Consider the following 21722-nt stretch of genomic DNA (forward strand, 5'->3'; position numbering starts at 1 on the left):
TTCTGGCACCATCCTCTGGGCCATAGGATGACACCCAGTAACTCATCAAAACTGCAGCAAGGAGAAAATCTGGGGGCACCTCCAAGCCCATGGAGTAAGTCTGGGCTTACTTTTGACAACCCTGAAATAGAAAAACCAGCATTTCCAGCTGTGTCTTTCAACATATATAAGGAAGTCCCTCATTAGCTGTTCTATGAGGTGCTTCTTAAAATAATTAAGTCACAGTCTATCAAAGCCCTGCCTAGACAAAAGGCTTTTGAATGGATCACGTCTGAAACAGTGCTTAGTTTTCCCTACAAGACTAACCCTCTCCAGGTTTTCTCCAGAGTCAAAGTAGCAAAACACAAAATTCCCAGGACAAACAAGCAAAGAACAAATAAGTGGATTCTGCACTGAGAAAGACTAGAAGACTGTGTGGACCTCTGTGCAATATATCTAAGATATGTCCAGTAGAAAAACAGCCCGGAGTCACCTTGTCCCTTGAGTGGTCAAAACCAACACAGACACTGAGAGCACCCACAGAAAAAGACTATTCTTTTCAGAAATCAATAAAAATGTTACTATCTGGGATGCCTGGGTGGCTCCTTCAGTTAAGCATCTGCCTTCAACCCAGGTCCTGATGGTCCTGGGATAGAATCCCGAGTTGGGCTTCCTATTCCACGGGCAGCCTGCTTCTCCCTCTCCCTCTGCCCCTCACTACTGCTCATGTGCTCTCTCTCTCTAACAAATAAAATCTTAAAAAAAAAAATTCTACTACCTGTTATTTATGAAGCCCTTGCCATGTGCCAGTCTCTGAGCTAATTCACTTCCATACATTCCTCATTTCATCCTAATGATGGTGCTATAAAGCACATGATTAGAAAGTCTGGGTCTGTCTCTTCTAAAGCCCAGTCACCATTCTGTACTAACAAGAACTAAACCAGCCTTGGAAAGAGTGTAAAACAAACAAAAAAACTAGTTATGTGCTAACTAAATTAACATCGCCCAGTTTTAATGGGATTAATACAGATCGGTTGTCAGGAAAAGAGTAACAGTTATGGGGTGCAAGGGTGCAAGGGATGGAGTGGGAATAAAAATACCCTACCTAGGAGTTTCAGGAATAGTACTGCTGGTCATCCTTTAAGATCTACCACATATATTCTTAAAACCTTCCCAGGCTAGCAACAATGTCTTCCTGAAATGCTTACACTATCCTCCTGCTTCCCTGTGGGAATCTGACTTTTTTGCATGTATTTCATTTACACATGTAGGTGACAACCTCCACCCAATACCCCACAAGCTCCTTGAAGAAAGACGCTAACTCCAGCTCACACTGACACAAGAACCTTGCACAAGGCAAGTGCTCAATGATATGTTTCATAAGCAAGTCTACTATTTGGTTTCATTTGTAAAGCCAGACCAAACACACCAAGTCTACCATACTGTGAACTCTTCAAAGTCTATGTGTTCCCAGCACCAGCAGAGAGTGAACCCTAAAGGATGTTTAGTTAATAAATCAAACATCCTATTAAGGGGCGCCTGGGTGGCTCAGTGGTTAAGCCGCTGCCTTCGGCTCAGGTCATGATCTCAGGGTCCTGGGATCGAGTCCCGCATCGGGCTCTCTGCTCAGCAGGGAGCCTGCTTCCTCCTCTCTCTCTCTCTCTGCCTGCCTCTCTGCCTATTGTGATTTCTCTCTGTCAAATAAATAAATAAACTCTAAAAAAAAAAAAAAAAAAAAAACATCCTATTAAGATTCACTCCTCCTAAAATCCATCACATATTCAAACATCACCACGTTAATACCTTTGACAATGATGCTGTTGTTCCAGGTTTTACGAGTTTGCCTCCTGTAGATGCTGAAGAACTGTTTTCAGGTTTAGTTTTTTCTACTGTTTGCGTTTTGCTTATCCCAGACACTTTAGGCACTGAGCCAACACTCCTGCTTGCTTTCTTCATTCTGGGTTGCCTCTTCGTGATGCATTTACAAACAAATCTGTGGAAAGAAATGACATTATACTAAGAACACAATTGGAAGGAAGCTCTTTAGAAATTTGTTTCTGAAAAATTTTACCATGTTGGGGCGCCTGGGTGGCTCAGTGGGTTAAGCCGCTGCCTTCGGCTCAGGTCATGATCTCAGCGTCCTGGGATCGAGCCCCACATCGGGCTCTCTGCTCCACAGGGAGCCTGCTTCCCTTTCTCTCTCTCTCTGCCTGCCTCTCTGCCTACTTGTGATCTCTGTCTGTCAAATAAATAAATAAAATCTTTAAAAAAAAAAAAAATTTTACCATGCAATAAATAAAAACGTTTGAAAGCTAAATATTGATACAGAAACTAAAAAGTTGAAAAGCTCTTAGACTTATTAATTAGAATGTACCCCACATTTAAGGTTTCCTCCTTGAATATTACTAACATGAAACTACTTTGTGCATTCTAGCTCGGTCATTAAAAGGAATAACCTGGGAGCGGCTGCATGGCTTAGTTGGTTGAGGGTCTGACTCCTGATTTTGGCTCAGGTCATGAACTCAGGGTCCTGAGACACTGAGACAGAGCCCACCCACATCAAGCTCCACTCTAAGCCTGGAGCCTTTTTTTTTTTTTTTTTTTTTTTTGACAGAGAGAGAGAGAGACATCACAAGTTATGGGGTGCAAGGGCTCAATCCCAGGACCCTGAGATCATGACTCAAGCTGAAGGCAGAGGCTTTTTTTTTTTTTTTTACATTTTATTTATTTGACAGACAGAATCCAAGTAGGCAGAGAGGCAGGCAAAGAGAGAGGAAGGGAAGCAGACTCCCTACTGAGCAGAGAGCCTGATGTGGGGCTCAATCCCAGGACCCTGGGATCATGACCTGAGCTGAAGCCAGAGGCTTTAACCCACTGAGCCACCCAGGCGCCCCATGAAGGCAGAGGCTTAACCCACTGAGCCACCCAGGCACCCAGCCTAGAGCCTGCTTAAGATCGTCTCTCCCTCTACCCTTCTTACCTCCTCCCCACAGGGGAGCACATGCACACACTCTCTATAAGGAAAAAAAAAAGGAATATCCTAGATTGCTAATGGAACTAGCTAAATATGACATAGCATACATTATCTTTAGCATTTAATGAAGCAAAAACCATCCTGGCATTTGAGAATTGGCCATTCTGCAGGTATTTAAGGGTGATCGTATTTTCCCAAATTATCCAGCATAATCCTAGTTTCAAGTATCTGTTGTCATAACCTCACCTACACCAAGAGGAACATCCCAGAAACTCTATCATTTAGGATCTAAATATATTTCCTAGGATATCTCTTTTATCAAGAAGCAGCAACAAAATTCCTTACCAGAACATAAATCTCAAGGATGCTTGGGTGGCCCAGTCAGCTGGACATCTGCCTTCGGCTCGGGTCATGATCTCAGAGTCCTGGAATTAAGCCCACATCAGGCTACCTGATCATCAGGGAGTCTGCTGCTCCCTCTTCCTCTGCCCCTCACCCTGCTCATGCTCCCTCTCATGCGCATTCACTCTCTCAAATAAATAAATAAAATTTAAAACAAAGAAGGAGAACATAAACCTCAATTTTTTTGTTCAGAAAACAAGGCCATCTATACACCTATAAGGAATGTGACAAGACTACCACCTAAACAGCTCATGCTTGATTTCACAGCTTAGACAACTTGAAATAACACCAGCTGCACACAAAACTGCACTCAGATAAACCCTTAAATATATCTTTATTAACTAAGCTAGAAAAGCAATTCCTACAATAAGTAGTATCAGGTTTAGAAAGATGTCACACACCAGGTTGGCTTTAACAAAAATGAAAGCCTATTTGAATGTAAGCAGTTTTGCGTATGATGACGCTTGAGAAACTACAGTGAGCACAAAAAGAGGCTGTTCTATTCTGTGAAGATTTCTACGTACTAACAAAAATAAACTTACAAAATAGCCCCTCGGAAAAGAAAAGGCTCATCCCAACAGCCTTAATGAGTACTTGACTGACACTAAGCTCAGACACTCCAGATTTATCTTGCCTTGACATAATATAAACTGTACCAACTGGTTTGGTGGCAGGAACAGTGAGAGAGGACAAGGGGGCTCTGCTCCAGCCCTCAACATGATAAAGCCTTTGAGCAAAAAGAACGCTATTATTAACAGCAACCAAAGCACAGAAGCAAGTCTATGCTTTTCTCACCGACAAAATGAAGGAATGACACTGGACCCATTGCTAACTCAAAGTACTGTGGAAAAATAAGTTCCTAAGAATCTTCCCTTCAACTTTTCACTTTCCCTTTTTATTTGCCTCCTCTTTTCTAAGTCTCCTATCTTGTAGATGACTCCCTGAAGTTTCTTTCTTTTCTTCTCCAAATTCCACTCCTGCACTCCTTTCCACACCACTCAGAACCTCTATCATTCTCTGCCTACTCATCCAAATGAACTTTTCCTAGACAGGCACCATCCAATAGAACTTACTGCAATTATAAAAATGTTTTATGTATATCTGTGCTGTCCAATACAGTAAGTAACCACTAGCCACTTGTAGCTACTGAGCACTTAAAATGTAGCTGGTATGACTGAGGAAATGCATTTTTATTTTTATTTAATTTTAACCAATTTAAACATAAAGGTTCACGGTAGCTACCATACTAGACAATGTAACAGACTGTCCCTTTCTTGCTGTTACCACGTAAAACCTAAGGAACTACCACTTTCCACCCACTAGGATGGCTATAATCAAAAAGATAGAGAGGCACCTGGCTGGCGCAGTAGGTGGAGCGTTCAACTCTTGATCTTGGGATTATAAATTCAAGCCCCACACTGGTTGTAGAGATTACCTTTTTAAAAATCTAAAAAAAAAAAAAAAAAAATGGTAACAAATGTTGTAAAGGATGTGCAGTAATTAAAATCCTCACATGAAGCTGGAAAGAATATAAAATAGTGCAGCCACGTTGGAAAACAGTCTAGCAGTTCCTCAAATGCTTAAAGACAGTTACCATATGATCCAGCATGTCTACTCCTGGATTTATACCCAAGAGAAATAAAAGCATTCATCCACAAATTTATGTACAAATGTCCACAGACACATTATTCATAATAGCCACAAACTGGAAACAACCCAAACCATCTCAAAAAATTCTCCCAAATTAGGGGCACCAGGGTGGGCTCAGTGAGTTAAAGCTCTGCCTTCAGGTCGGGTCCTGATCTCGGGGTCCTGGGATCAATCCCCCCCATCCAGCTCCTTGCTCAGCAGGAGCCTGCTTCCACTCCTTTCTCTGTGCCCACTTCCCCACCTACTTGTGATCTCTGTCTGTCAAATAAATAAATAAAATCTTTGGGGGAAAAAAAAACTGCTCCCAAATTAAACTATCACAGAATTGTTAGCCTGTAAATTTTTACTTATCAACATCTATTTGTTATTTATGGGATACATATTACTATCACATAGTTCTGTTTACATACCATCTGCATACAAAGTAACTTTTTGTTTCAATTCCAAATATCTATCAACCAATGAATGGATAAACAAAATGTGCTATATCCATCCAATGGAATATTATTTGGGCATAAAAAAGAAATGAACTACCAATACATAGTACAACCCTGAAAACATTATACCAGATAAAAGACACCACACACAAAGAATCATGTATTATATGATTCCGGTCATAACAACTGTCCAGAATATGCAAATTCAAAGAGACAAAAGTAAATTAGAGGTTGTCAAAGATTAGGGTAGCAGGAATGGATACTGACTGCTAATGGATACAGGGTTTCTTTTTTGGGATAAAACACTTGGAATCAGGGGCACCTGGGTGGCTCAGTGGGTTAAATTCACATCTATTTTATTACAATTTGCCTTCAGCTCAGGCCATGATCTCAGGGTCCTGGGATCAAGCCCCACATCAGGGTCTCTGCTCCGCAGGGAGCCTGCTTCCCTTCCTCTCTCTTTGCCTGCCTCTCTGCCTACTTGTGATCTCTGTCAAATGAATAAATAAAATCTTAAAAAAAAAAATTTGGAATCAGATTGTGATAATGGTTGTGAATATACTGAAAACCACTGAATTTTACACTATAAAATGGGTGAATTGTGCAGCACATGAATTATATCTCAATAAAGTGGTTACAAAAACAAAAATAAAAAACACCTGGGAGCCTAGGTTGCTCAGTTGGGAGAGCATGCGACTCCTGATGTCAGGGTTGTGAGTTCGAGCCCCAAGTTAGGTGTACAGATTACTTAAAAATAAAATCTTAAAAAAAAAAAAAAAAAACAACTAATGAACATCAAAACAAGGACTTCAAGAAAGTAGATCCGAACATTATAAAATACCTGATAAAATAAAGAAAAGGACTACAGTTTTGCAAAGATCAGAGAGAAGACAAGCAGCACAGCCAAAAGCTTAGAAATGCTAAGAAACACTGGTCCAAGACACTGGCAGCTTGAGATCTTAGATTTTAGACCACTCACTCACCCTCACCAACACTGGACCCAAAGCTCCCTTTCTCCAAGAAATACGTAAACACAACTTTACTACTAAATTGGAATCCAAAGCTAACCTATTTATTATATACACACAGATACTTTCTAAAAATATCTATGTGGCAACTAAAACATAAAAGTAAATTATAATAAAATAGATGTGAATTTCAATATGTGAATTTTCAAGCAAGACTATCTGAGGAACAAAACAGTAAGAAATCCACACCTCTAAGTTAAATCACTATGAATCTGACTACAGATAGTCTTGACTTGGGCACTTGGTAGTACTGCAACTCAGATCCCATGCCATCTATCATACATGCTATCAACAACATGTTTTTCTTAAAGGATGAATCTCTCTTATTGTGATGGTTAATTTTATATGCCAACTTGACTGAGCCATGAAGTGCAAAGATATCTGGCTAAATTATTCTGGGTGTGAGGATGTTTCATTTTCTTTTTAAAGATCTGTTTTGTTTTGTTTTTCAGTTTTTTTCATGAGAAATGTTTATCCGAATGAGATAAACATTTGAATTCACAGGGATTCCTGACTCCTTGAGTTGGGATGTTGGTTTTTCCCCATCTTTGGACTCCATCTGAAAAACTGGTTTTTCTTGGGTCTCGGTCCCACCAACTTTCAGACCGGAATTTACACCATCAGTTAGTTAGCTCTCCTGGTTCTCAAGCCTTCAGATTCAGACTGGAACTTGCATTATTGGCTCTCCTGGGTCTCGAGCTTCCTGACTACAAATTCTGGTACTAATTCAGCTTCCATGATCATGTGAGCCAACTCCTTATAATCACTCTCTTTGTGTGCTTACTTGCTTCTGTGTTTGTGTAGATCCTACTGGTCTGTTCCTCTGGAGAACCCTGACTAATACCCTTGGTAAAGCTGAAAACAAAACAATTTCTCCTCAATGTCTACAGTAACTGCATTCCTGGAAAATTCCATCTATACCAAAACTACACTTAAAAAATGCCTTCTTTGTGTAAAATGGAATTGATTCTAGGCTCAGCCATAAACAGTTTTTTTCTATCTACGTAAATTATTCAACAAGATATTCCAAAGTTGTGGCAGGTCACAGGAAAAATTTTGATTTTGCAGAACTGACGCTTCATTTAATCTAGAATTCCATGGCCCTTACGTACTAAATTTCAACAGCAACCACCAAACATTGAGACAACAAAAAAAGCTTTCATGATTTCTTTTGTTTTTTTTTTTTAAAGATTTTATTTATTCATTTGACAGAGAGCGAGCGCAAGGGCATAAGCAGGAGGAGCAGGAGGCAGAGGGAGGAAGAGCAGCAGGCTCCCCGCTGAGCAGGGAGACAGATGCAGGGCTCTATCCCAGAACCCTGGGTTCATGACCTACACCAAAGGCAGACACTTAACTGACTGAGCCACCCAGGAACCCCAGCTTCCATGATTTTCTAAAATGACCCCTATCAAAGGGCAAAGATCCTCATAAACAGATGCTAATTCACCAGATCTTGGCCCCTACCTGGTTAATAAGGAGGAATCGATAACCCTGCCTAGAGAGTCTCTAGAGTCCCCTGGGCATGGGAGAGATTACAGAGGGGAGGGAAAGGACCAGCACAGTTCATAGCACTTCAAGTGCCTGAAAATGAAAGGAAAAAAAAAAAAAAAAGGACGCCTGGGTCAGTTGGGCATTCGTGTTCAGCTCAGATCACGATCCTGGGGTCCTGAGATTGAGTCCTGCATCCCACTCCCTGCTCTGTGGGGAGCCTGGTTCTCCCTCTGCCTGCCACTTCCCCTGCTTGGGCTCTAACAAACAAATAAATAAAATTTAAAAAAGAAAAAGAAAGTTGAAAAGGGTATGTGTTGAAAGTTACTACTATTTCTTCCCCAGTCCTGCTCAGAGCTGTCATCAGCACCCATCACTACCTCTAGTCCAGGGACGCCTGGGTGATCCCAAGGTCATGATCCCAGGGTCCTGGGATTGACCCCCACATGGGGCTCCCTGCTCGGCAGGAACCCTGCTTCTCCCTCTCCCACACCCGCAGCTTGTGTTCCTTCTCTTTTGGTACCTCTCTGTCAAATAAATGAAATATTTTAAAAAGGGGGGGGGGCGCCTGGGTGGCTCAATGGGTTAAGCTGCTGCCTTCGGCTCAGGTCATGATCTCAGGTCCTGGGATCGAGCCCCACATCGGACTCTCTGCTCTGCGGGGAGCCTGCTTCCTCCTCTCTGCCTGCCTCTCTGCCTACTTGTGATCTCTGTCTGTCAAATAAATAAATAAAATCTTAAAAAAAAAAAAATCTACCTCTAGTCCAGAGAAGTCAAGGTTTAGGAGGAATAAAAAGTAGTTCTCACAATAACAGTATGGATCCTGCCTCCATAAATACTAAGAATAATTTCAAACTACAATAAATCCATGAAGTATGTCAGATATATTTCTCAAGTAATATTTCTTAAAAACATCAAAACTGATGCACTGCGCCCAAAATAGGGAAAGGCACTGAAGGCCTTGAGCTCCTCCCATGGGGAAGGCATCATTTCCCAGCCGTGCGGTACCTGGTAAAAGTTCAATGAATCCTCACAAGAGCCCATACAGGCATTGACAGAGGCTCAAAGAATGTAACTCACTCTCCCTGACTCAGCATTCTTTAGTGACAGCAGCATGAATCCAAAGTCCATACCCTGCCCACTGCTCCATATGGCCCCCAGTGCAACCACACATAAGAACTTCATCAGGCATGTGTAGTTTTCATCTCAACAAATATTTCACAAGATATGAACAAAATATAACAACACTAAAACTACACTGCGCAACTTCTAGATTTATCAATCTGTCCTTTGGATCAGTGCTGATATTCTTTTTTTTTTTTTTTTAAGATTTTATTTATTTATTTGACAGAGAGAGAGAGAGATCACAGGTAGGCAAAGAGGCAGGCAGAGAGGGAGAAGTAGGCTCCCTGCTGAGAAGAGAGCCCGATGCAGGGCTTGATCCCAGGACCTGGAGATCATGACCCGAGTTGAAGGCAGAGGCTCAACCCACTGAGCCACCCAGGCGCCCCTGTCATGTTATTTAATATAAAATCTATCTTTTTTAGAGCACAAAATTTATCACCAGTTCTAAATCAGTATATATTAAGTTACAGCTGTAAAAATAAAATTCTCAGCTATAATCACATTAATTTATAGATACCTGCTACTTTTTCATTTAAAATAATTATTTGTTAGGCATGGCAGGCAGAAGCACAGCTGCCCTCCTTTTACAGAAATAACCCTGCATTAAGAAGGCTGCAGGGCACCTGGGTGGCTCAGTGGGTTAAAGCCTCTGCCTTCGGCTCAGGTCATGATCCCAGGGTCCTGGGATCGAGGCCCGCATCGGGCTCTCTGCTCAGCTGGGAGCCTGCTTCCTCCTCTCTCTCTGCCTACTTGTAATCTCTATCTGTTAAATAAATAAATAAAAATCTTTAAAATAAATAAAAAAAAAAAAAAAAAGAAGGCTGCAGTCTGGGTGGCCAGAACTCTCACCAGGATGTCCTTGTACTTGGACTCCCCAGGACAGGATTTAAAGTTCCAGGAGCCCTGCCCAAAGCTAATTACACATCCACAGCCACACAGGAAGCTTGAGTTTCCTATTCATCTACAAGGAGAACACATAATTAAAACCTACTGAAGAAAACAAATAAAGGGCCATCTCTTACCTGACAGATACGGTAGAGAAAAAACTACTTAAAAGTCAAGCCACGGGCGCCTGGCTGGCTCAGCTGATAGAGCATTCAACTCTTGGTCTCAGGGTCGCGAGTTCAAGCCCCATGTTGGGTGTAGAGATTACTTGAAAAAAAAAAAAAAAATCAAACCACAGACTCTTAAAAATGGTAAACATTTTGGAGGCCATTTTATAGGAAATCCTGCATGCAATATCACTAACAAAAAAATCTTCTAGTTACAAACATCTACTGTTGAAGGAAACTGACTACTAAAAAGTTCTGAAGCAAGTCATTATTTACTCAACATTCACTCAATACTTTGTGCCATGGAAAATGCCAGTTCTCTAGGAACTAGTCAGACAAGGCATAAATAAATACATGGACACATAAAGATAATTAAGACAAAAATACCTACTTTCAAGGAGCTCACAGTTTAGTGGGAGAATCAAGATACATAAACAGTGAAGAGGATGCCATCCTTCATAAATTCTGCTGATAAAACAAGGTAAACAGATATACAAGGCACAATGGCAGTAGAAAGAGCTAGTCCTCGGTTCTGTCTCTCAGGAACCAGGTGAGAGGTACACCTCAGAGAGTTATGAGAAAGCATGGGCTCACTTGAAGGACTCCAAGAACTTGGGTCTGACTAGAATACAGAAATGGGAAAGGGCCCAGCAGGCCAGTCAAGCTCTGGCCTTTGTCCAAAACAGGATGGCAAACTACAGACAGACTAAAGTCAGTGCAGCCCTAATGAGGATTTACAAATCCTAAAGAGGAACCTGGTGCTGGTGTGGATAAGCTGAAGCGGCATAACATGCTGGCCAGGCTCAGGCATGAGAAACCCTGATCGGAATCTCCTTCCCTCTAACTCTCTTCCTCTGACCTCACTCTAAGCTCTCCATTCAAAAGTACCACTCTTGGATGACTCAGTTGGTTAAGCATTAGACTCTTGATTTCCTCTCAGTTCATGGTCTCAGGGTTGTGAGATCAAGCCCAGCACTGGGCTCCATGGTCAATGCTCCATGCTCAGTGCAGAGTCTGCTTATCCCTCTCCCTCTGCTCCTCTCCCCAGTGCTCTCTCTCACAAATAAATAAAATCTTAAAAAAAAAAATAAAAGTACTACTCTAATCCCGCCCCTCTCCCAGGATCTGAACACCACCACAGTGCTACACTATGCCTGCCTTTCTTCCACATCAACCCCCATGAATCTCCAGCCACGCCTCCAGATTCCACACCATCTGCCTCTATTGGCAACATGATGCATGGGCCCTTGGAACTGGGCACCGATGCTACACAGATCTGATCTGGCAAGCAGAGCTCAGTGTGACTATTACTTCTCTTGATGTAGACACTGAAGCTCTTAACTTAATCAAAAGAAAAGCTGCTTTTCTACGAGCTACCAGAAGCACACACTGAGTTCATGGTTACCTAATACTCACATGTTTTCACATTTTTTCTTTTTTAAGATTTTATTTATTTATTTGACAGAGAGACAGCGAGAGAAGGAACACAAGCAGGGGGAGTGGGAGAGGGAGAGGGAGAAGCAGGCTTCCAGCCAAGCAGAGAGCCCGACATGGGACTCGACCCCAGTACTCCGGAATCACGACCCAAACCTAAGGCAGACACCCAACAAGGGGAGCCACCCATGGGCCCCTCACATGTCTTTTTAATGCAAATGGCCCCTAAGCTGTTTTTTCTCTCCCCTACCACCTGCCAACATTTTACTACAGAAATTTTCAAACACATGGAAATGTTGAAGAAACTGTAAACACCTCACTGTTCTCCTTTTCATAGCTGTGTAATTTATATTCAGAAAAAAATTTACACCTATATCTGCTAAAATTTTCATTTGGTCGTTCAGCTCAAAGCCTTTAGGATATCTTAAAATTCTGACTTTGATTTAAAACCCAGAGTTTTCCCTCAAACAAGTACTGTCTTTAAGCTAAGTCCCATGTCCATTCAGGATCCTCAACTACAACACAAGCAGGTTGGATTCTAAGGAATTTCAAAGGTAGCTTTTGACTCCCAAAACCTTCTACTTTAGCAAAATTCACAGAACTGATGACAATGTTACATAGGTCAGAGCAAAGACAAGTTTCCCTCCAGGTCTTAAACAGCAGCAGAGTACTGAACTAAAATCAGGAGAGCTGGGTTCAAGCTCCAGCTTTGCCATACAAGCTGTGTGACTGTGGACAGACTCTTAATCACTTTCTATCTTTGCAACTCTGTTTTCTCTCCTATAAGAGGAGCTGATAAAACCTAAATGAAGAGGTCCTGACAAAATAACCTGTATAGACAATGAAAAAGAACAAAAATCCTGATACACTCATTCCAGGGGAATTCACCTTTCCAACACGCAAAGGTTGGGAGTGGGAAAAAAAATGTGCAACAAGCCAAGATCAGGGATGGCAATTTATCTCAGTGACTCAGAAACTCCATCCTCACCAACTACCCACCTATAGGGAGCACATCAATCAAGTTTCAAAAATAATCCCAAAAGGACTTGGAAAATTTGTCTTTCCTGTCAGGATACTGCATCAAGAAGGAGCTACCCTGCACAGAGAACACAGTATCTTGGGAACTGTCAGAGAGCTAAGGCCCCAACCTCATGAAGAAGCACCTTCAGCCCTGGCAGCATGTGGGACAGGAACCTGATAGCAACTACAGGGGCATCCCCATCTCTTCCTCCTACAGTCACACCAGGATTTTTTAAAAAGATTTTATTTATTTAACAGAGAGAGATGGAGGGCGCAAGAGAGCACAAGTAGGGGGTGTCACAGAGGCAGTGGGAGAAACAGGCTCCCCACTGAGCAGGGAGCCCAATGCAGGCTCCATCCCCAGACCCTGGGATCAGGACCTGAGCTGAAGGCAACTGAACCACCCAGGTGTATCAAGTCACAACAGGATCTTTTTTTTTTTTTTTTTTAAGATTTTATTTATTTATTTGACAGACAGAGATCACAAGTAGGCAGAGAGGCAGGCAGAGAGAGAGAGGAGGAAGCAGGCTCCCCACTGAGCAGGGAGCCCGACTCGGGACTCGATCCCAAGACCCTGAGATCATGACCTGAGCCGAAGGCAGAGGCTTTAACCCACTGAGCCACCCAGGTGCCCCACACACCAGGATCTTGACAGGGTCACTACTTTAGGTCACTACTTTTTCCTCTGAATGCCTCCTATTCACCTCCATTAGAACCTCTTTTTCCTTCTGTTATGCAAAATGTATTGCTATTTAAAATGATTTAAATTTAACTGTTATTTAATTGATATTTTTAAATCTACTGTGCTCCTTTAAAACAACCAGTATCCTGGAGACTGCCCTACCTTGTACAAAGAAATATGTAACCTTGGGCAAGTTACTCGACCTCTCTGGAATCTGTTTCCTCATAAGTAAAATGGGCTGCTAATGCTACCTCCCTGATAAGGATGTTGAGAGGATTAAGGTAATGAACCTAAACGGCTTAGCAGGGTGAGAGCCCACAGTAAAGATAGGATAAATGTGGGCTATCATAACGCAGAGAAAGAACACTCTGCATGCCCCAAGTATGACTAATGGCCTTATTAAAATAAAAGCAGTAATTCAAAAGACACTTTGAAAGAGAAACCCTTTATAAGGAATGACTAAAGACTGTTTATACTCACTACTTAGATTAAATTATATACTACTGCACACAGATGTCAACAAACAACACTTGCTTCTGGTTCTTTCCCACTGAAAATTATATATCAGGAAATACTGAAAATATATGGTAAGGAGCTCACTGGAGTGATTATCAAGAGACCTGGATTGTGGTTGCAAGCCTGACAAGTCTGCATGACCTTGATAAGTCATGCTAACTCTGTGGGCCTTGTTTATAAGGCAAGGAGCATGGATCAGGATCTTTCAGAAATTCAAAAATTCCATTTCATAATTTATACCATTCAGAACCAGGAATCAAAACTACTTTTAAAAAGGAAACTGTTGATTAGGTATGACATTTTTGTGCCTATCAACATGCCACTAAAAATCCAAAAAGGATTTCAGCCCAAATGATATAGATACATTTCTCTCTTAGTTCACAAACTCCATATATGAAATATGTAGGGATTATATTAAAATGTAAAGTAAGAACAGACTTAAAACACAGAGGAGAAGGAATCACATAGTCAAGGTAAAACTGAAAATCAGGAAACTAGCTACACTGGAGTCAGTAACTACAGGTTACTAAACCAATCAAAACCAAAAAACCAATCTGATAAAGCATGTGGGCTACAAAAACCAAACAGAACGCTGAAGAAATGAAGTAAGAAATGTTTTAATTAGATAAATCCTAATGCAGTCGACTGATCCAATAGTGAATTCCTCAACACATACATGTTTCTAACCCTTCTTTTGTGAATTATGACACACAATCAGAAAAATGCATTTAAATGTAAACATTTTAAAAACTCGGAGTGAGACTCCATTGAAAAAGTCAAGGCTTACTCAGAGGAAAAGTGTGAGCCCTGTCATGTCAAAACCCTGCACACGTGCAAGTGGGCGTGTATGCAAGATGCATGAAACAGGGAGAGGAAGGAGAGAAGCCAAGGTGAAATGGTTTTGGACATACAACTTTCTGCGTAGTCTGGATCCACATATAAAAAGTCCACTACCGCTCAAAATACTTCAATGATTACTAACAGCTAGCCTTCAATTATTATGCTTAGTGACAATTTTCAAACGCTTATTTTTATTGTAACACAATACCTTCTCATTTTTAATACCGATTTTTTAAAGTTTATTTATTTATGTAATCTCTACACCCAACGTGGGGTTCAAATTCACGACCTCACAATCAAGAGTCATATGGTCTTCTGACTGAGCCAGCCAGGTGCCCTGACACTGATTTTAATTCATGCCTAAAATCAGGGTGTGATTATCAACTAATGTGCACATTTAATATGGTAGTTTGTCTTGTTATGGTATGGTTTCCAGAAATCAGTGATCCACATTATGACTTACTGAGAGGGAAAGGGGGCATTCAGATCCATCTCTTCTCCACTTCCACCTTCAGCCCTGAGAAGGAAGGAACTTCGCCCCAGTGTCCTTTCCTTAACCCTAGCGGTGTACCCCTCTTAAGCACGCCCATGGTCACAGATGAAGGGAAAAAACAGCTACCCCTCTGATTTCCCACTTTCCCTCCCAGCTTCCTCCTTTCCATCCGGTCACGTTCTGTGAAGGGAGTATCAACAGGAGAAAAGCCACACTGACCAACTATGCCCAAGTGGATACTGAAGTTAGCACTAAGAAGCTGACAGCGAGTGGGGCTCACAACCCCAAGAGGAAGGTCAGGGGCCAAGTCAGACTGCAGTGGAATGTGATAAAAAACTAAGCAGGAGATGAAGGATAAAGACCTTTTCAAAACTTGGGCTTTGTTAAGGGGAGACAGTCCTGAGGAGGTAGAGACACTTTGCTGGTGGTGGGGTTGTTTAAATTAAAAGCAAGCTGCCTGGAGACCATCAGCAAGAAAGGCCAGTGCTGCATCAGCACACCTGATTCTCATCCTCACCCTACGTGGCTGGAAAGGAGGAAGAAACTGGGGTTAGGGAGGTAAACAGTTTGCCCAAAATGTGTGCTCTTTCCACTAAACTATAGCTACTGATAGACAGGATGCTAAGAAAAGGAGTTAATTATCAGCAAAAAAATTCAAAAGCATAACTCCATGTCCGTTTGGTTTTGGCCAGAAAGAAGTCCACTAGTATGAATTTATGATTTCTATTATTCTACAAGATTGAACACAAGGAAATCTTTAGAAATTAGAGGCTTCCTGGATTTTTCAAAATTAGAACCATGTCTTCTTACTGCTTTCTAAATAATAACAGAGAAACACCTATTTTTTTAGGTTTAAGTTTTATTTGAATTCCAGTTAGTTAACATACAGTGTAATATTAGTTTCAGGTGTACAGCACAGTGATTCTACATTTCGATACACGACCCAGTGCTCATCACAAGTGCGCTCCTTAATCCCCATCACCTATTGAACCCATCTCCCCACCCCCCACCTTCCCTCTGGTAACCATCAGTTTGTTCTCTGTAGTCAAGCCTTTGCTCTTGGTTTGCTTCTCTCTCTCTCTTTTCAAAAACCTAATGTTATACCAAGACCTCTTCAGATCCATTTCTGGAGCTCTTTTTTAATATAAGCTGCTGAAAGGCCGTTAAACTGACAATACTTAACATTCCAGACTAGTGACAAGGCTGGAAAAGAACAGCCTAAAAGAATTTTGGCTATAGTACACAAATTATTTTTCCAGATTTAGTCCAAAACAAATTGGTTCCCGAAGTTCAAACTCCCAGAATGCAAGAAATTTTGAGTCTCCTCTGGCCATTCCCTCCTCAGCCAAGGTTTGTGAATATTTTCGAAAAGAAAAAGTTTATTTAGGATCCCTTCAAGCCATGGCTTTATGCTCAGAGTTTTGGAGGGCAGTTACCCAACAGTACAATGCTATATTCATAAAATAAACTGTTGGCCATTAAAAACACTAATCTATTTTTACATTTATAACGAACTCTGACCCAAAATACAAAATGAAATATTTTCTTGGCATTTCACCATTCAAATCTAACAGTGTAAAAAATCCTTTACAAATAAGCTTATTTTTTAAAAAAGATATTTATTTATGAGAGAGATAGCAAGAGAGGTAACACAAGCAGGGAGGAGCTGGAGAGGAATAAACACAGGGAGCCCGACACGGGGGCTTAATCCCAGGACGCCGGAATTAGGACCCGAGCCGAAGGCAGATACCCAACAACTGAGCCACCCAGGCACTCCTAAAAATAAGCTTAAAAGGTGGGGGGACACCTGGGTGGCTCAGTTGGTTAAGTGTCTGCCTCTGGCTCAGGTCCTGATGCCAGGGGCCTGGGATCAAGCACCAGTGTTAGGTTCCCTGCTCATGTGGAGTCTGCTTGTCCCTCTCTCCCTCTGTATCCTGCCCCACACTCATGCTCTCTTTAATTCTCAAATAAATAAAAACCTTTTTTTTCTTCTTTAAGATTTTATTTATTTGTTTGACACAGACAGAGATCACAAGTAGGCAGAGAGGCAGGCAGAGAGAGGGGGTAGCAGGCTCCCTGCCGAGCAGAGAGCCCGATGCGGCGCTCGATCCCAGGACCCTGAATCATGACCTCAGCCGAAGGCAGAGGCTTAACCCGCTGAGCCACCCAGGCGCCCCTAAATAAAACGTTTTTTTTTTTTTTTTTAAAGATTTTACTTATCTATTTGACACACAGAGATCACAAGTAGGCAGAGAGGCAGACAGAGAGAGAGGGGGCAAAGCAGGCTCCCCGCTGAGCAGAGAGCCCAACACGGGGCTCGATCCCGGGACTCCGAGACCATGACCCAAGCAGAAGGCAGAGGCCCAACCCACTGAGCCACCCAGGCGCCCCTAAATAAAACCTTTTTAAAAAGTAAGCTTAAAGGGCCACCTGGCTGGCTCAGTCATAACATGCAACTTTTTTTTTTTTAAGATTTTATTATTTATTTGACAGAGACCACAAGTAGGCAGAGAGAGAGGAGGAAGCAGGCTCCCTGCTAAGCAGAGCCCGATGCGGGGCTCGATCCCAGGACCCTGAGATCATGACCTGAGCCAAACGCAGAGGCTTTAACTCACTGAACCACGCAGGCGCCCCCCAGAACATGCAACTCTTGATTCAGGGTTCTGAGTTCAAGCCCCACACTGGGTGTAGAGCTTAAAAATAAATAAGTAAATAAATAAAATTTAAAATAAAATTCACTAGAAAAAGAAATGAACGAGACTAAGTGTCAGTGAGGACATGAACACCTGGAACTCTCACACACTGCTGCTAGAAGTATAAAACAATACTGCTACTTTGGAAAACATTCTGGCAGTTTCTCATAAATTTAAACACATACCGTTATTATCCAGTAATTCAGCCCCAGGTATTTATCCAAAAGAAATTAAAACATATATGCACACAAAGACATACATAGATGTTCATAGCAGCTTTTTTTTTTTAAGATTTTTAATTATTTATTTGACAGACAGAGATCACAAGTAGGCAGAAAGGCAGCAGAGAGAGAGAGGAAGAAGCAGGCTCCCTGCCAAGCAGAGAGCCTGATGTGGGGCCCAATTCTCAGGAACCTGAGATCATGACCTGAGCCAAAGGCAGAGGCTTAACCCACTGAGCCACCCAGGCGCTCCTCATAGCAGCTTTTTAAAAATACATACAATACCCCCAAACCAGAAACAACCCAAATGCCCATCAACAAGGAAATGGACAAACTATGGTATAGCTATATAATGAAATAAAACCCAGCAAGAAAAGGGAAAATCCACTGATAACATGGAATGGCACAGATGAGTCTCAAAAGCATTATGATAAATGAAAGAAGCCTGAGGGGCACCTGGGTGGCTCAGCCTTTTAAGCACCTGACTCTTGATTTCAGCTCAGGTTGTGACCTTAGGATCATGAGACTGAGGCCACACTGGGCTCCCCACTCAAGGAGTCTGCTGAAGATTCTTTCTCTCTTCCTCTCCCTCTGCCCCTCTCCTTTGCTCTCTTTCAAGTAATAAATAAAACTTAAAAAGGAAAAAAAGAAAGAAGCCTGATACATTCTATTTACACGAAGTTCTACAAAATGCAAACTTTTCTATAGTGACCGAGAGCAGATCAGTGGTTGCTTAGGGAAGAAGGGGAAATTAGTTGAACAAGATGTAAGAGAACTTTTGGGGGTTATGGAAATATTCTGTAATTGGACAGAGGTGCTGCTTATATGGCCATATACATTTTCAAACCCCATTACACTGTACATTTAAAATGGAAGCATTTTGTTGTAAATAAATTACAATGAAAAACTCATTAAAATAAAAATAGTAAAAAAGTTCCCAATTGGGGCGCCTGGGTGGCTCAGTGGTTAAGCCACTGCCTTCGGCTCAGGTCATGATCTCAGGGTCCTGGGATCGAGCCCCGCATCAGGCTCTCTGCTCACTAGGGAGCCTGCTTCCTCCTCCTCTCTCTCTGCATGCCTCTCTACCTGCTTGTGATCTCTCTCTGTCAAATAAATAAATAAAATCTTAAAAAAAAAAAAAAAGTTCCCAATTGTTGGGCGCCTGGGTGGCTCAGTGGGTTAAGCCGCTGCCTTCGGCTCAGGTCATGATCTCAGGGTCCTGGGATCGAGTCCCGCATCGGGCTCTCTGCTCAGCAGGGAGCCTGCTTCCTCCTCTCTCTCTGCCTGCCTCTCTGACTACTTGTGTTCTCCCTCTGTCAAATAAATAAATAAAATCATTAAAAAAAAAAAAAAAAAGTTCCCAATTGTTCAACCAAAATGCCAAAAATTTAGATTAGAGAATTATTTTGTCAACAGCATAAAGGAAGTCCTTCTAAACTAAACAAGTTAAAATAGATCAAATGGGGCACCTGGGTGGCTCAGTCAGTCAAGCAGGTGACTCTTGATTTCCGCTCCAGTCATGTTCTCAGGGTTGTAGAAATGAGCCCTGCATCCAGCTCCATGATGGGTGTGGCGACTACTTAAGAGTCTCTCTCTCGGGGCGCCTGGGTGGCTCAGTGAGTTAGCCTCTGCCTTCGGCTGAGGTCATGATCCCAGCGGCCTGGGATGGAGTCCCGCATCGGGCTCTCTGCTCAGCAGGGAGCCTGCTTCTCCTCATCTCTCTCTCTCTGCCTACTTGTGATCTCTCTCTCTGTCAAATAAATAAATAAAATCTTAAAAAAAAAAGTCTCTTTCTCCCCCCATCTCCCTCTCCCCCCTCCCCGTGCCCCCTTTTAAAAAAAAGATTTGAATTTGAATTTGATTTAATAAAAGTGAAATCTTTTTCAACAAGCATTTCACTGGTTCGATAAAATGAAAATTAATTTTAAAATACTGTGAAGTCCTTTTTCCTTATGTCTATGGAGTATAAGGTCATGGTCTCAATAGTGGGCAGTTTTGCCCACTTGGAGACCACTGGCACTGTTTGCAAACATTTCTGTTTATGACGATGGGGGTAGAGGTGCTACTAACATCGAGTGGTAGAGGTCAGGGATAGTCAAAACATCCTACAGTGAAAAAGAACTGTATGACCCAAAACATCAATAGTGCCAAGACTCGGAAACCTTGGTGTACAGGGATTGGTTTAAGCCTGGGAGGAAGAGAAGATCTCCATTTTTTTGTACTTTACCATACACAGGGCCATATCTGCACAGACATTCTGTTGAGCTGAAAAAGCCAACTCAACAGAATTGGCTGACAGGAAGGGAATGTCTCTGCCACAGGCCTATTACTCCTCTGGGTTTCCGTCCACATTTCCTGCTAAAGGACAGATAGCTCAAAGAAGGGCTTTCTCTGATCTCCCAGAATGAAATGTGAGAAGGAGGCATAAGGCCTCATTGCTTACCTGTACCTCCTTCTGCAGTCCCCTGCTGCCTGGCAGAAACTGATGACCTGATGATCAAACTCTACCACTCTCCCATTCCTCTGAAACCTTACTAGCAAGAGGGAAAGAAGGAAAAGTAAAACCTGTGGGCCAACCAGTGTAGCCAAGCACTACACTAGAAATTTCACACACTTCATTTCATTCAATCCTCCTTCATCTAAGGAGATGGATATGATTATCAAGTCCAAGGTCTGACTCCAAAGCCCACACCAGTCCACCACAACTGGGTAACTCCCTGGACTGTCTTTCTTTTTCTCAAGGGGTGGCCTGTACAGTGAGAGTACTGAGGGCCTCCAGATTGCTCGATGTTCAGAGACATTTAATTATGGTGGGCTGTGCCTTGGAAAGAACAGCAGGTATGGCTTATAGCATTCCCTCCTCTACAGCTCTGCCAGCTCTGCCACAGCCCATAACTATACAGAGGATGGAACCAAACCCCCCAAAAAGACAAGAATCAAAGCTATGAAGTGAACAGCCTGAATCAGTGCTGAAAAGGACATGTGTGTCATAAGTAAATCCTAGTAAACTCTTTCTAGACATGCCAGTTAACCACCTGTTACACAGTTTACTCCTATTATAAGATACCCTGTAACTGTAGACATGGAGACCTTCTGCTCACTCATTAGTGGTAGGATAAGGATGTAAGAAGGAAAAAGAAAAAACAGTGAGAAAGCACTTCCTTCTGAGTTCAAAATGTCATGGTCCACACTCTTGAATGCTGAGATAAACCATGTAACTCAATTACACTGATTTTGCTGTTGCCGATTTAGGACTACACTGTTCCTCTTCATGGCATGAGTAATGTATTGCAAGTTCAAGCAATGGAGCTCAATCACCCGTCAGAATTTCCATTCAGATATTAAGGAAAACAGAGGGGCTACTGAGTGGCTCAGTTGAATGTCTGCCTTTGGCTCAGGTCATGACCCTAGGGTCAGCAGGGAATCTGCTTCTCCCTCTCCTTCCGTGCCCCCCCCAATCTCATGCGTGCGTGCTCTCTCTCAAATATATGTAATCTTAAAAAAGAAAATAGAACATGTAAAATATGTTTCTTTCTACTTCTTCATTCCAATTTTTTAAAAAGTAAAATTTCGCATGGGAAGCCTGGGTGGTTCAGTCGGTTAGGCATCTGCCTTCGGCTTGGGTCATGATCCCAGGGTCCTGGGATCAAATTCCACATCAGGCTCCTTGCTTGGCGGGGAGCCTGCC

The 21722-nt window shown here is 42.2% G+C and overlaps 1 protein-coding gene across 2 annotated transcripts in view; it reads right to left on the reverse strand.

Annotated features, from left to right (window-relative positions):
• SPECC1L (sperm antigen with calponin homology and coiled-coil domains 1 like) overlaps nucleotides 1–21722 on the reverse strand; it is a 139163-nt gene that overhangs the window by 102616 nt on the left and 14825 nt on the right. Inside the window, exons 2-3 of one of the 2 annotated variants that reach the window (XM_082697665.1) lie at nucleotides 10106–10235; nucleotides 1783–1972 (exon numbers count right to left, since the gene is read on the reverse strand). In XM_082697665.1, coding sequence (XP_082553791.1) covers nucleotides 1783–1935 — 153 coding nt within the window. In that variant the 5' untranslated portion in view covers nucleotides 1936–1972; nucleotides 10106–10235. The remainder of the gene's footprint in view (nucleotides 1–1782; nucleotides 1973–10105; nucleotides 10236–21722) is intronic. The other variant, XM_082697666.1, reaches the window with a different exon arrangement.

The sequence above is a fragment of the Mustela nivalis genome, assembly GCF_964662115.1.
Source record: "Mustela nivalis genome assembly, chromosome: 14".
In the NCBI taxonomy this organism is placed as follows: Eukaryota; Metazoa; Chordata; class Mammalia; order Carnivora; family Mustelidae; genus Mustela; species Mustela nivalis.